General features: G+C 48.6%; 6 protein-coding genes across 6 annotated transcripts; 1 reads left to right on the forward strand and 5 right to left on the reverse strand.

Moving 5' to 3' along the window:
- Positions 1-1,809: 1,809 nt before the first annotated feature.
- Positions 1,810-3,093, reverse strand: NEUTE1DRAFT_142087 (uncharacterized protein; the record flags this gene model as incomplete). Its single annotated transcript, XM_009857516.1, has 3 exons — positions 1,810-2,641; positions 2,715-2,973; positions 3,027-3,093. The coding sequence occupies 3 exons, from the start codon at positions 3,091-3,093 to the stop codon at positions 1,810-1,812; spliced, it is 1,158 nt and encodes a 385-aa protein (XP_009855818.1).
- A 1,575-nt stretch (positions 3,094-4,668) lies between these two features.
- Positions 4,669-4,969, reverse strand: NEUTE1DRAFT_118662 (uncharacterized protein; the record flags this gene model as incomplete). Its single annotated transcript, XM_009857517.1, has 1 exon — positions 4,669-4,969. A coding segment is annotated over one exon (173 nt), but the record flags the coding sequence as incomplete, so codon positions are not given.
- Positions 4,970-4,996: 27 nt separating this feature from the next.
- On the reverse strand, positions 4,997-7,535 carry NEUTE1DRAFT_90195 (uncharacterized protein; the record flags this gene model as incomplete). Its single annotated transcript, XM_009857518.1, has 5 exons — positions 4,997-6,194; positions 6,386-6,884; positions 6,943-7,202; positions 7,259-7,338; positions 7,467-7,535. The coding sequence occupies 5 exons, from the start codon at positions 7,533-7,535 to the stop codon at positions 4,997-4,999; spliced, it is 2,106 nt and encodes a 701-aa protein (XP_009855820.1).
- A 4,518-nt stretch (positions 7,536-12,053) lies between these two features.
- NEUTE1DRAFT_90197 (uncharacterized protein) lies at positions 12,054-12,947 on the reverse strand (the record flags this gene model as incomplete). The annotated part of the gene is made up of 2 exons (XM_009857519.1): positions 12,054-12,239; positions 12,496-12,947. The coding sequence occupies 2 exons, from the start codon at positions 12,799-12,801 to the stop codon at positions 12,054-12,056; spliced, it is 492 nt and encodes a 163-aa protein (XP_009855821.1).
- Positions 12,948-13,285: 338 nt separating this feature from the next.
- Positions 13,286-13,474, forward strand: NEUTE1DRAFT_118663 (uncharacterized protein; the record flags this gene model as incomplete). Its single annotated transcript, XM_009857520.1, has 1 exon — positions 13,286-13,474. The coding sequence occupies one exon, from the start codon at positions 13,296-13,298 to the stop codon at positions 13,455-13,457; it is 162 nt and encodes a 53-aa protein (XP_009855822.1).
- Positions 13,475-13,603: 129 nt separating this feature from the next.
- On the reverse strand, positions 13,604-14,332 carry NEUTE1DRAFT_149769 (uncharacterized protein; the record flags this gene model as incomplete). The annotated part of the gene is made up of 2 exons (XM_009857521.1): positions 13,604-13,804; positions 13,985-14,332. 2 exons carry the CDS (start codon positions 14,132-14,134, stop codon positions 13,604-13,606), a joined length of 351 nt encoding a protein of 116 aa, XP_009855823.1.
- Positions 14,333-14,757: the final 425 nt, after the last annotated feature.

Here is a 14,757-nt window from a genome sequence, read left to right on the forward strand (position 1 = left end):
TTAAACGAAGTATAAAATATTTTACTATTAAAGATAATTATTAGCTTTAAATATTTTAAATAATTCTCTTATCTTTATATAATTAGTAGAAAATCTTACAGTTATAATCTAACTTCTACCCACTTGTATAAATAGACTTTGAATATTTCAAATAGTTTTTTCGTCTTTCTATAACTAGTAGATAATTTTACAGTTATAACTTAATCTCTATTTAATTATATAAGTAAAGAAATTTAGACTTTCTTTTAATTATTGAGCCTAGTAGCTCAATGGTTTTTATTCTTACTACCTTTTCTAAGATCATTAGTTCGATTCTAGTTGAGGGCAAGTTTTTTCTATTTGAAAAGTTTCAAGTAGTTATAATTTCATTTCTAATTGAAAGTCTTAAATGTAAAAAAAAAATAAAAAAAAAATTAAAAAAAAATAAAATAAAAAAACCTTATAGCTGTAAAAAAAACTTAAAAAAAAAAAATTTAAACTACCTCTAAATTATATTTATAGAAATCTACTATATAAATTCTTTTTTTTTCTTACTTTTATAGCTTTTATAATTATTATATTACTATAAAATACTCTTACTTTTACTAAATTATTATATTAATTTTCAATTTTAATATCAAAATAATTCTTTTACCTAAAGATTAATTTTTATTTATATAATTTTCATAATAGATAATTTTGAAGATAAAAAACAAACTCATTTTCCAAAATCATTTTGGAGTATAGAACTATTTTTGTATAAATTTCATTTTTTTAGCCAAAGATAAATATATTTAAAGAATCATTATTTTTAACAAAATATTTCTTATAAAAATATTTCTACTTAATAAATGATTTATAAAAAGATTATTTATATAGTATAAATAGGTTTTAATGGTTTTTATCAATTATACCTAAAATTGTCCTACGATCATTTTACAGTTGTCATATTTTACAACTGTAAAATCATCCGGGGGATCATTTTCCAGAACCCCCCCCGCGCGCTATGGTATGTATCGACTCCAATAATCTTGGCTGACCTTACCTCCGGCATTTCATTGACCGCAACCTCTCGGCGCTGTCATTCGCTCTTTCTCAGTGACGTCAGGCTAGCTTAGTGGGTACTCAGAGGGTAAGGGTGGGGTCATCTCCATTGCGGGAAGCAAATGTGGGGTTGAGGCCCGCTGTCCTGGGCTCTGTCGGTGGAAAGACGGGGAAGTCCCAGGGCAATGCGGAGAAAGGGAACGGCGTTCAGTCGGTGTTGAGGTTACTAGGTTGCCAGTCGCAACATCACACCAGGACAGGAACACCCGCCCCTTTTGATCACCGGCAAATTCAATATGTAGTAACCAACCGGTGTGTTCAACTCCCGGGACTTTCAACCATCTTTTTGAACCATCCAGTATTTACGGCACATGTCGTCGTCGGCGCAATGAAAAGGACTATGCGCTTGTATGTACACAACAAGACGAGATATCCGCTAATTCAAGTCACAACAGTGACATGCGGAAGTCGAGATACACAAGAGATACCAGCCACATAAGAAGCAACCTTTGCGACTATGTGCTTGGTATCAATAGGTTCATGTTGAACAAAACACCGCACGATCATGATCTTTGAAGGTGCCGACGGTGCCTTGCGCCCGAGTCTTCTCATTCGCTCATCGGCAGTTTCAGCCTTCAAGCCCACACCTCCTAGTCAAGAGCGTTTTTTTTTCGGCCCTTTTATGGATGTATGTAGAGAACGGGCTGGGGGTTCACGGTAATAAGACTTAGACTCTTTGGATTAGGTAAACTCCAAAGACATTGCAAGAGGCTATTACGTAGTACTCTATTTGCTCCGATATTGCGATATCTCTCCATCAGCCTCCTGGAAATCTTCTCCCGCCTTTGTTGTCTTCTCCTGCATGATCGTCTCGAAGATGCTCTCCAGCTTGGGTATTACACGATCACGGTTTTCATAAGCCTGGTAGCTGATGACCAAGCGAGGTGCCCATAACTTGAGTCCCGATTCTTTGCCGAGCTCATTCATCCTCTCCACCGAGCACTTTGCATCGTTCAAATCGAGCCACACCATGTTGGTGTCGACAGGATGAAGAACCTTGCCGCCCAAGCCCGTCCATATCCTCTCGATCTCCTTGGCCAAAATATGCGCTCCCTTCAACTTGCCGCCTTCGCCATTGGGCCCCTTGCCAAACGTTTCGTCAACGGCAACCCTCGCAGCAGCGGCCACCACGCCCGACTGTCTTAGTCCACCGCCAATCGACTTTCTTACCCACCGGGCATGCTTGATCACGTCCTTGGGGCCTACCAGCATGCTGCCAATGGGTGCTCCAAGGCCCTTGGAGAAGCATAGGCTGATTGTGTCAAAGCACTGGGCAAATTCGGCAAGGCTTCCAGCACCAGAGGCCACCGCCTCCCACAAGCGCGCGCCGTCGCAGTGCATCTTGATCCCATGCTCGCGGGCAAAGGCCGAGATGCGGCGCACCTCGGAGAGCGGCATGATCATGCCGTTGAGTGTGTTCTCGAGCTCAATCACACGAGTCGGGCAAGTGTGCACGTCGTCATCGAGATTAATGTTGGCCTTGACGTCTTCGAGGGTAAGGTAGACGCCGTTGCTAGGCAAGACAGGCTTGAGCATGGCGCCCGTTAGGGATGAGACACTATGAGATCGTGTTAGGGCTGGTCTAGGTAGTAAGAGTAGAGATGAAGACGGAAAGACACAGATAGCCTCACCCTCCAGCCTCATATTTTACAATGTGGCAGCGGGCATCGCAGAGCACACCGTGAGGCGGTTGGGTGAGCAAGGACCTCATAGCTAGCTGATTGCCCATGGTGCCTGACAAAACGAGGAGGCCGGCCTCCTTGCCGCACAAAGCAGCGCAGTGGGCCTCAAGGTCGCTGGTGGTGGGATCTTCTTGCGTGACATCGTCGAGCAGAGAGCAGGACTGGATAGCGGCAAGCATGGATGCCGTAGGAGTTGTCATGGTATCACCTGAAAACCGTTAGTCGAAAGCTCGGACTTGCAGTTCTTTTGGGATTCCCTACTGCGGAGATCAAAGCCTCCCGGGCCGGCGCTGCCAACCCAGGCATTTTGCACATCTGCCTGGCCCATCTTGAAGGGTGTTGTTGACGAGAAACCACAGGACTGTTGAACGGACGAAAGAACCGCCGGGGTTCTGAACGACAAGCGTAAAGGTTGTTGTCGTTGTCGACCAGCGATGCAAAGTTGTCGGGCAACTGCTCTTGAGGCCTGGGCCGGCATGGTCGATTGAAGTGGCGAAGAAGTCACGTCAGATTCACCGTTTGGACACGGGACAGAAGTGGTCAGCCCGGCGAGCTCTAGACCTCTTCCGGTGTGGACTCTGCGGGCATATGTCGCCGTCTCCGGCATGCCCTGATCGGAGCCCTGAAGGACAAAAGCTATCCACTGTAACGGTGCCCCACCTTCGGATCGGTTTTAGGCTCTCGATAGAAATTCCCGTCACGGCCCGGCAGACCCGGCGGAAGCTGCTCGGGGAATAAAACATCCTGGGCATTGGGCCATCCTTGTTACGTTTGCATGCCCGAATAAGCTTTTCTTGAAAGTGTTGGAGGCTATTTGGAGAGTTTCTTTGATTTCACATGTTCTTGGGAATATTTCCCATTTTTTGTTCTTGTTTTTTGTTTCTCCTCGCCCGAACATGCAATCGGCCTGAAGGACGCAACCCTCACCACCAACAGAACACCACCAGAATGTCATATCATACCTTGAAAAGACCTGTACTGCTGCTTCCAATGGGACACTGCCACGAATGGTTCCGCTCGGCGACACAGTGAATCATATGCAAAGCCGGTTGAATTATCACCAAACTCCCGCTTCGAGAGTCGGGATCCAGGTCCTCACAATTAGTAGGTACCTCTGGGCGAATTGGTCAGGGCGCCTCGTGCACAAAAGTACCTCCCGAACTCAGGGCTCTCAAGTCATTATTCGCATCTCCCGTACTCATCACTGTGAAAATGTACAATGATTGTGGCATACACGGATTTGAACACAGCATACTTTTGTGGCCAGCTTAGTTGCAAAAAGGCGGGAGTATCCCAGCCAGGTGTTTGCTGTTGAGAAGAGTGCCGGAGGGACCTGCGACTTTGTCGATGCACGGACATTCCATGTCAGGACGTGGATGATCCCCCATTCAAAAGAAGGAGGTAATTGTCGCGGACCTGGATACCGACGGCCCCCAACTCTTGTTCGATGTTCCGATATTCTGTGGGCGGCCGCTCATCGCTGTTCAGGTCGTTCCAAAAGTCGGTGTTTAGCGATCTCTTCGGCCCACTTCTTGACTCGGAAAACGAATGGGATGTTGTCCGAAAATCTTCGGACCTGAGCGACTTCAGGCCCCCCTCAGCCAGCATGGACCTGCTGTGCTCCGAATGGTGAGTTTAAGGGGTGCACTTGCAGAATCTTCGGACACACATAGTATTCCTTCCTGAACAAAACAAATACCATAAGAGGCAGGTACTTACCTATCCGTTGGGTCCCGTTGAAGAACCAAGACTTTCACCATCGATTACCGAAGGAAGGAACAATGCACAAGCTCCAACGTTTTTTCCCGTCTGACCGCAGAAACTGCGCTTCTTTGATCTCTCGACACTCGGCCTCATCTCACTCTAGTTCTTCAACCTTCAACTGTCGGGGCCATCAACCTTTACCAAAATCTTTGATTGTTCTATTTGCAACACTCCTCCAACTTTAATGTTCCACAAATCAACAGGCACAATCACCAAGTACGAATCTGATGCAACCATTCATCCTCCTTGCCTGTACTAATGCGGCCTCTATCCAAAACAATACCCCGATCGATGCTCCTTTAACGGCTCTTCAATGCAAGGTTCCTCCTCTTCTGAATCAGAATCCTGTAAACAATAACTCATTCCCTCTGCTTCATCTTCATGTCCATTGGCTGGACCAAGACCTAACACCCCAGGCACAGGACAACCAGCGCCCATGCATCGCCATGTATATCTGTCACCAACGCTCAAGGCGAAGCCAACGGAGAAGGACTGTCCCACAGCCTAGGATTTCCAACGTGGAGGCCCTCCCAGTCCCAATGCTCTAGCAAGGTTGGAACCCCTCCGTCGAGTGGGAGCAGTTGCACCCCGTTGAACAGGTCCAGGTTGTTGTTCAAGTGATATTGTTGGAGCTGCCAGTCAAGCTGCCCGTATTGGCCTGGATCATTGCTTTGAGCCATCTCATACATAGCTGGCTGGAACTTGCCAAACTGATCCACGGTGGTCTCCCATGGCGTTGTTGCTGCTTCCACTGACGGCAGCGGCGGCGGCGGCAGGCCGCACACCTGGAGGGGCTCTGCATGATTTGGCCCAGCATCATCTCTTACTGCTGCCTCGGGTGTAGCCGAGTTGTTGTCGATGACGGCTGAGGCTTCGCCGGAAACATTGCTGCCGATGTTATCGCTTTGACGAGGTTCCTCAACCAAGTGGATGGCCGAATCGATACTCCTGCCCTGCCGAGCAGTGTCCGCGACTTCGAGCCCACCAGCAGCCGGAGAAACACTCGGAGACGTGCTCTTGGACTTCACTCGCTTGTTGGACCCCATTAGTCCTTTCTCCCGATAGCTAAGTGGCAAATTTGCAACCATTTTTTCCAGAATCCGGCACAGGCTCAATGTCGTCTTTGACTCGCCGGTACACTCGTGCAGCATACTCAACCCGCGCTTGATGGATTCAAGGACAGTTTCTCGATGTGGCAAATTCCGAGCTTCGTCACGGACCAATCCAGAACACAAGACAGTGGTGGTGTCAAAGATGCAAAAGACGGCATAGTGGAATTTTGCGCCGGCAGACGCGAGATGATCGAAGAACGTTCGAGATACTTCCATGAGGCCCAATGCGGCTAACACACCCGACTCACGAAGTTCCAGCTCCAAGTCAGAAAATGGCTCTGCAGAACTTCGAGTTACGAATTGTTTGAGAGGATCGAACAAGCACATGTGGCCGATGAGGTGAAGATAGCGACGTTGGAATACGATCCAGTCATTCTCCGCGTCCCATTGAGTGTCTGGGTTTTGGAGAGCGTATGCAGCGGGCAGCTCGTCCATCCACTTCTGTACAATGTCTTTCAAAGCCTTACTCATCAAGGTCTTACTCATTTCCGTCGGGGTGGAGTTGTCGGACGGCACGGCCTTGAGTTCTGCTGCCATCCTCAAGCACAGGGAACTGTGGAGAGTCATGTGCAGATACGGAGACGGTTTATCTGGGTTTTCGAGGTCTCTGTCGAGAGCTAACGTTGGCTCTACGAATGTGCAGTCGGCGTGGTTCACGAGCAATGGCCGAGAAAGCATCGAACCCAAGGCGCTGCCCATCTGTTAGCACAGTCACGGTTGGCTGGGGTGGGTTGTTTGACTTACAAGTCCCATAAATACAGGATACCCCAAACACGTCTTCTCATCTCGCGGTCAAACTCTGACATGCCATCAGATAAAGAATCCTGGTGAAGTCCTATCTCATATGCTGCATGAATGGCAGTTCCTAGGGCATGCCACGCTTCGGTCCATTTCTCGGCCGACTTGTACCAGAAAGCGGTCAAGAAGAGCTGCTGGACATGGGCTAGGCCCCCTTTCCCAGAAGGTACCGTTTTACTAAGATTCTCCGCTGTTGTGTGCAAGGTGGTAGCAAGTGTCAATGCATCAGTCCCAAGCTCACGCTCTAGCCTGTCCATGACGCCAGCGTCCAAGATGTACAAGGCCGAGCAGGCACAAACCCGCAGGATTAAACTGGTCAACTCTGTTGTACGCTTGTTCGCGGGTGTCGCCCACCATCCATCATACTGGGTCCTGAACTGAGGTCGATACAAAGCGTAGTAGTGATGGTTTGCACCATTGAGCCAGTTATCCACCAAACAATCTGCTAAAGGTCAGGCACAATCTCGCGCACAACGGAAAAAATCGAAGGGTAAGTGGCATACCCATATATGGTTTGGCAGGCATTGACATGATGGCAGTTTGCAGTTCCTTCGACTGGACAGGCTCATCGTCCACATCGGCCGTACCCTTGGTTGTCTTACCAAGCAACACGTGGTGTATGTGTGGCATATAGCCAAGGGCATTGAGAGCATCGGCCTCGTCGGCCTCGTCGTTTTCGCCGTCTTGGCAGCCGTTCTCATCAAAATAGGACTCTTCGGGAGATTCTAAAGCCCGTTTCTTGGACACACTGAAGAGAACGCCACTGTCAGAAAAAAGTTCCCATTGCCTCTTAAGCTGTCTAGCTATGATATGGCTTACCTCGATGAGCCATCGTCAGAGGCTGTATCGCTTTTGTTGGCTTTCTTTGGAACAAATCTGCAAAGATGGGCGACTCCTCTCTTGGAGCAGTGGTTGCATGGAAACTGACGATTACACTAATTTCAAGGTTAGACAGGCGTGATCGTTGGGTCTCGGAGACCTCGTAGAGACTAGAGGTGTCCAACATCAAAAGCGCCTTAAAACTTACCTTCTGCTTCCGACGACGACACTCCAAGCACGAAATCGGCTGCGCGTTGCCCTCTGTTGCCCAGCTCATGATGGCGGTTGCGACGAATTGCTGTGCACGGGCGGCTGGGAAGATTAATGTCAAATTCAACAAAAGCAGGGATATCTTGTCACACTCAGGATGGGATGATGTCGCGCCTTGGTGAGCGCGGCTTGGGTGTTTGATATGTAAGAGGGGCGACCTCCAGCAATGTCGGGCTGAGTGGGCTTAACGTGATGCACGCGGTGTCTGGCTTCGAGGACAAGAGCCTTGCCAGTATCTGTGCCACAGAGGTTACAAGCCAGCTTCAGAGAATGCCTAACGATGCTAACAATATCAGCAGGCATCAGTTTAGTGCCCATCAGCTTCTCGACAAAAATCGATAGTGCAGACGTCGAAATACCATCCCCTCCTTCACCGCCTTGTCTCCCAATCATTTCCCGCCAAGTGCTGTCGGAGAGTTTTAGGGGGGCACATCGGTCCGCGCCTTCTGATCGCAACCCATGTCCCTGGTGTGCATCCGAAGAGTGTTCACGAAACCAGTACCCCGGTTCTTGGGTCATGGTGAACGACAGGGAAGGCCTGTTCGGGTGTCTCTGATCCCGACCCCAGCCAAGTGATATCAGACTGGAAAGGGAAATAGAACCGAGCGGTACAGTGAGGATATTCAGGATGAAGAGGTCTCACTTTCCTCGACAGCTTCCGACGGTACACTATGTACTAGCCTAGCGCTTCCTGGCGCCCCAGGTGGTGTCGACCCATCAAGACTAACCCTCTATCCCGCGTGCCCGCTCACACAGTCTTCTATTGTTCTCCGTTCGCTGACGAAGCCTTTGCTCGTCAAGCAAAATCTTTTCAGCAACCACTGCCCTACTCAACGGCCTGTCTGCACACCGACAAACCGTCTCGGGGGGATAGTAATGGTAAGAGCAACATCATAACACTGCATACATGCTGAACTGAGAAATCATAGATATAGCTACTAAACGGAGCGCAACAATTCGGTGACCTCAATACAGGCACTGAACGGGCGCTTCTATCCGCCCAAATTAAGAGAAGCCAAGAGCCCGGCGTCGACAACTTCGGAGTAACTACTTCTTCTTCGGTCTTCCCGTTGCAGCTGATCAGGGCGTGACATTCGGGACACTACACTATCAACACTGTACGGTGGGCTAAACTCGGTCTTGGCGAGATCCCTTTCTCCAAGTTTTATTTGACCTTTCTTTTCGAAGCCATCCCGTCATAGTCTTCTGATTCCATTTGAGCAAAACAAGTTACATGCTGAATGGCATCCTCATCTGCACACCCAAGCTTCCAAAGTTGCTCTGGAGGATTGTAACGCGGCAAACGTTGACCATTGAGGCTCTAAGGGTAGAGGGTTCAAATGGAGGTTGCATCGAATTGATGAATGGACGGTCGATGCCCCAAGCGTTACGAAAGAATCCGGAGCATTACTCTAGTATATCCGCCACACCGGCCACAGGCTTCCCCAGAGGCTGACTGACTCGAATCCTATCTTATTAAACTTCGGTATTTGTTTAGTCCGACGATCTCTTCTCGATGTTACGCAATTGCAGGTCGTTAGCTTTGCGTTAGCCCCCAGGGGCTGCCACATTAGGCTGGTTCCAAGTCGACATCCGGCCTCTGTAGCTAAAGGGGTCAGCTGTGGAGGGTTTTTTGACCGAACTTTCGACATTGATCGAAGTTAGACAGCGTCAACAATGTTGTTGCATCAAGGCCTCAGAGTCATCTCTGTTCGACTTGACAGCTTTCTTTTTGCCTTTATACGGATGCTAATGATACAGTGTTATTGTCAGATACACCTCGAGATCCAGACCGGTGTTTTTCGAAAACAACATTGCTCAAAATCATGGAGAAACCGAGAGACTCGGCGACTCCGGTAAGGAACTATAAACCATGATATTGACATTCTGAAGCAGCATGGGCGGATGGAGAAATCCTGATGAGAAAAGCAATCGATGATGCTTGGCGAGATCCATCTAAATTAGATTCTTTCTCCTTTTACGGTGTATCCAATGGTCGGAGTGAGGTACCTACACAACTGCCCTCTCAACCTCTTAACCATGTCGACATTCCAGCCCAATCGAGATATCCGATTTACTCATCCTCTACGCCCATCTTCATCTACCAATCGACGGACAACTCAGCCGTTTCAATCAGAGCCAATCTCCCGACCTTGACAAACCGTACAGCCCCGCGAACCCAGTTCTATGGTACGATGAGCCAGAACATCGGTGGCATGTCTTCTTCACGCTCCGGGCCGCAGAGCTATGTTACCCGTTTAGGTTTCCAGGATCATGGACGCATTCCAACTGCTATTGCATCCGTTAGTACACTAAGAATGCACGAACAGGGACATTTTCGTTAAGATCGTCATCGTGGTTATAGCGTTGACCATGAAGCGCCGGGTTATGCCGCAAAACATCACAAAGCCCCCGGATCTACTGCAGTACACAGCAATCATGGAGCTGAGGGTCTGTTGGTTCTGATTTTGTATACCAGAAAACCGGATGCGGTGCGCTGCCGAATCGGCCCCGACCGCGTGCCACAAGAAACTGGAAGAGATTGCTACACCTCGACGTGGACATAAAAGGGTACACAGCGCGGTGAATCGGGCGATCTCTGAGGGTAACAAGGTCTCCAGAGATGGCAGTCCGTACGAGAAGGGGCAATTTTCATCATTAACACTACAACCCCGGTTTTCTGTAGCGCCACCAGCGCCTTGGCTGTACTGCGCTCCCCTTTTACTGCATAGTATATCCATGCAGAGGTGAACTCGCTCACTTTTCTCCTCATGCAAACACTGTGAGAAAGGAGAAGATATCTGCATTAACGGGCCGTGGTTTTTGAACTGCCGAGAGTTTGTCTCTGCTTTTCGGTCCGGAGACAGCGTCGATTACTAATGGCAGTTCTTCCACGATACGGGGATGATGCAATTCCAGTTTTTGAGCTCTGGCTCCATGGTAAGGTATGCGTGGACATAAGCCCGCTTGCTCAGGTGGTATTCATATGAAGAAGCAGAATTCACCGCGCAGCGGGATACTACTCTGTATGGACATTACCATATCTCTGAACGGTACGGTACAGGTCAAAGATGAGTGCTGCAAAGTTAACGGGGCATTGCACATGCGTGTCTGTTGCGTACCGAACAATCGCGTCGCCGCATCACCACCTCATGATGGAGCCGCCTACTAGTGTACATACTGTGGTTACGAGCAAAACTTTTGCCTCCCTGTCAGGTATCGGGCACGGACCAGTTAGAGCACAGCTTCGTGACTCTGTATGGCCACTCCAGTGCCAGAGATCATCAGCAACGTGACCCATGGCCTCTTTACCCAACCACAGTACGTTAAGACTCAGACTAAGCAAGGATGGTAAATCAAGGTACGGGGGAAGAAATGTCTTGGATGGGCGGACAGACGGACATGGATAGATCTCGGCGACGCTATTGTTTTGTTCGGCAAATGGGTTGGCTTTGAGCGAGGCCACAGTCCGTTCGTCTAATTTCCCCTGAATCAGGAAGGGAAAAGCGAGGTCTCTTGTTCGGGTTCGGAAGAGTTCGGTGTTGTTGGCGCTAAGAGAGAGAGAGAGGTCTGCCTTAGCGAGGTCCTTGTGCGATCGACGGACGTTGAGATAATCAGTGGGTGTTGGGCAACGGTAGATGGGGTCTGACATGGCCTAGGCAATTTCCGATGATCGTTAGGCTGCTGTTTAGAGATTTCTCATTACGACCTGGATGGGATTCTTCGAAGTCCAGATTGGGAAAATGGATGTCGGTTTTCGGGATGGTGGTGGGATGGGAAGCGATGCCATGACGGAGGAGAGAGAGGGTCGGTGAGGTTTCATTTGGACTTTCACACTGTTTTGCTTTGCTTGGTGGTACTGATCGTCCTAAATCAAGCTGGTGATAACATGTCACATAGATTATAGACGAGTGGCTACAGAGGAAGGGAGGGTGTTTTGAGGCAGGTTTAAGGCATGATAGGGGTTCTTGAGGAAGACGAGTGTAGGTCAAGTCGCTCTCTCCTCTAGTGTACGCAGTAGTACTCCTCTTTACACCGAGTTGCTCAAGCAATGACAAACTGACTTCCTGTGATAAAGTACGCCACCAGCATCACTCCATCGGACTTAGGTTATTCATCGTAATTGGTCACCTCGGTTGCAGCAATACCTCTAGCCGTAAAGGGATGGCATGAAGCTGAAACCTCCCAAAACAGATGAGGCGTTGCTAGATTGCATGCGGAAGACAATGCGGAACCCTTCCGTGAGCATCCAGACGCTCATCGGTTACGTACCACCAAGGTCTTCTTGAACAAGGAGCTATACTTAGGTTCTAATGCACCAACAACCACATATTCACAAATAGGTCCCTGAGCCGTTTCACACAGAACCACTCTGGAGGCACATACGCTTCAGTAGGTATTGTCTAGACACATAAAAGTCAGACAGCCCATGTATTTCGACAACCATACCACCACAAGACATTTCACCCTTTTCAGCTTCCCTTTGTCCACATATCTCGGCCACTCAAGCACCACAACCCATAACCTAACGCAAGATTTTCAGCAGAGCTGCCACCGGCCCCATGTCCTTCGCTTCATCTCTGGGAAATATCCGTCCAGTCTTCGAGGTGTACTTGACAAGTTCCTTCTTGGTGAGGAACATTTGCGGGATGTTCCCCACCTCGACGGCATCGAGGAAGTCCCAGATGTTGACGTTGATGCTTTTAAGAGCCTGATTGAATCGCGAAGCATTAGTACCTACTACATTTGCGTTCATTTCTTTCTGTCTCTTTCCTTGGTTGCTTCTTCAAGTCTTTTAAGTCCCTTAACCTGAATTCTTGTCCAACCAACTCAAAGTGTTGCCTTCTATGAACGATGAAAAGATACCGTACAAACCCACAACATGGGGAGAAAAAAAAGGAAAGGAAAAAAAAAAAGGGTGAGACAAGCGGCAGATGGGTCCAGCAATTGTAGGGGCATATACATACCGTTCGACATTTTGTCTTGCTGCCCAATTCACCATCCAACCCCAGGTCCTGACACAGACGCTGCCAATCTTCAAGATCACCGGCGCCAAAGTAGTTCTTCCATCGGACAATGACATCCTGTCTTTGGGGAGGAGCGGGTCTCTTCTTTTTACTCGTCATGATGATTGATGATGAGTCGAAGGAGGAATTATGATGGGTGGACACTAGACTTTTGATCTGATGACAAGAGAGACAGAGGCCGGTCGGTCCTTGCTCGTATGGTACGCTGACCGGGGCTGATGTGGTGGGCTGGCTGGGTTGGTTCATCTCCGGCACGTCAAAGTTGGATGATGATAAGTCTTCTCAGGTGTGCAGATGTTCTCATCATGATGCAGTCAGGGACGGGGTTGCGTCGCATGGTTGTTAAGAAGAGAATGTAAAAGGGGGGATTCTTGGGAAGATGGAAGCGGCGTGGATAAAGAAATTTCAGTTCGTGTCCAGAAACTACTGTCAAGTGTTGTTGTTGGCATCCTGTTTTCACAGATCATGAAGAACGGGCATTCCGCCTTTTAAACATGGGACTTTTGTTGGTGCCGGAAGGTCAGTAACACGATATCCGTTGTGAAAGGAAGAAAAACGGGAATGAGAATTACGGGAGGAGTGACAAACGGGTGGACGGACAGAGAAAATGCTGGTTTCCGCTGGCCCCAACTTTCAGCAGCAAAAAAAAAGCAACAGCGAACAGCTTTCTCGCAGCAAAAGCAAACGGTGGATGACCTTGGATGGAAAAATTAAAGGCACTTTATCCAACTGTCTATCCAATGAATTGCGTCGTTGAATACGGAAAGCATCGAGGATTGACTAGCCAATCGCTCAGTTCACACAAGGACTCTCTACATAAAAGAAACCTGGGCACATCGCCAAAGACTCCTACCATATTCTTCTTCTTTCAAGTCACTCAACACTCACATGCCCTTCCTTAACCCATGGAACATACCTATCCATCAGATTCCATCCCATCATCATCCAGCGTATTACATCCCTTCCACATCCCTCTTATGTTCTCCCTTTCACAGCCTTCCTCCCCCCATCTCCATTCAGCAACCATCCAAATACGCGCTACCCTATATCAACCCTCCCTAAAGAGGCCCCTCAACAACACCCTAACTGGTCCCACTTTATCCTTCTCCGCCATGTGCCTCGGATAGATCTTTCTGTTGGCAACCGAGTATTGCGCCAGCTGGCGGGGGTTTCCAAAGCGTTGCGGGGTGGCTCCCTCCCGGACGGCATCTAGGAGGTCGTAGATGTTGACATGGACCGTTCTCAGGACCTTTATATGTAAAGGAGAAATAGAGGTCAGAGTCAGAGTCGGGCATTATTTATGGCGAGGAGGAGGGGAGAAGGAGGATATGTTGGTTGATCAGAGCCTGAAGGGGGGGTTGGGGGGATTGGGGACAAAGATGAATAGAGGTGTGAGTGAAGAGAATAGAAGCCAGTAAACGAAACGTACCTCGCGACATTTAGTAATGCTTGGAAGCTCCTTGTGGATGCCAATGTCCCGGCACAAACGCTGCCAGTTCTCGAGAGTGTTCTCGCCAAAGTAGCGGGCAAATTCGCCGACGATTGGGTTGTTCTTGTTCTTGTTCTTTTTCTTGCTCATGTTTTCCCTGTTGGCGTCTTTTGACTGGAAAGTAGCCCGGCGAGTTGAAGAAATGTAAATCGAAGCGAGAATTTTATTGGGTTCTGATGGAGCGAATGAATACTTTAGAGGTATGGGGATACCTCTTTGGACGGGATTTTGCGATCCCGTCGAAGTTTTCGGAAACCACAGAAACTCTGTGAAGCAGACAAGATGTTTGCAGAATTCAGTTTCATGAAACGGCGAACTTTCGATTTTCAAATATCTACATCCACTGAGATGAAATGCGAGAGGCCGTTCTCTCAATAATCCGCCAAAACGCCTTACCGTTGAAGATCTGCCCTTCCTTCCTGATTTTGCACTTTGCATGATTTCGATGTACTGAGGCCTACAATCTATAAACGCCAAGTCTACCGTTCCGTCAACTCAACGTACGAGAAGACAGATAGCAGCCACTGAAAAAGGGTTCTTCCGCTCGGTTTTGGACTGCAAGAATGCCCAGGACGAGGCGAACAAGGCGGACAGTTGAGCTGATTTGTTGTTGGTGAGGACATTTTGGGATAATGACAGCATTGTAGGCTCATTCTTTGAAGCGAGCTTTGAAACCGGTGTCTATATTCGGCACTGCGGGCGATAGGTACGGC

The sequence above is a fragment of the Neurospora tetrasperma genome, assembly GCF_000213175.1.
Source record: "Neurospora tetrasperma FGSC 2508 unplaced genomic scaffold NEUTE1scaffold_81, whole genome shotgun sequence".
NCBI lineage: Eukaryota > Fungi > Ascomycota > Sordariomycetes > Sordariales > Sordariaceae > Neurospora > Neurospora tetrasperma.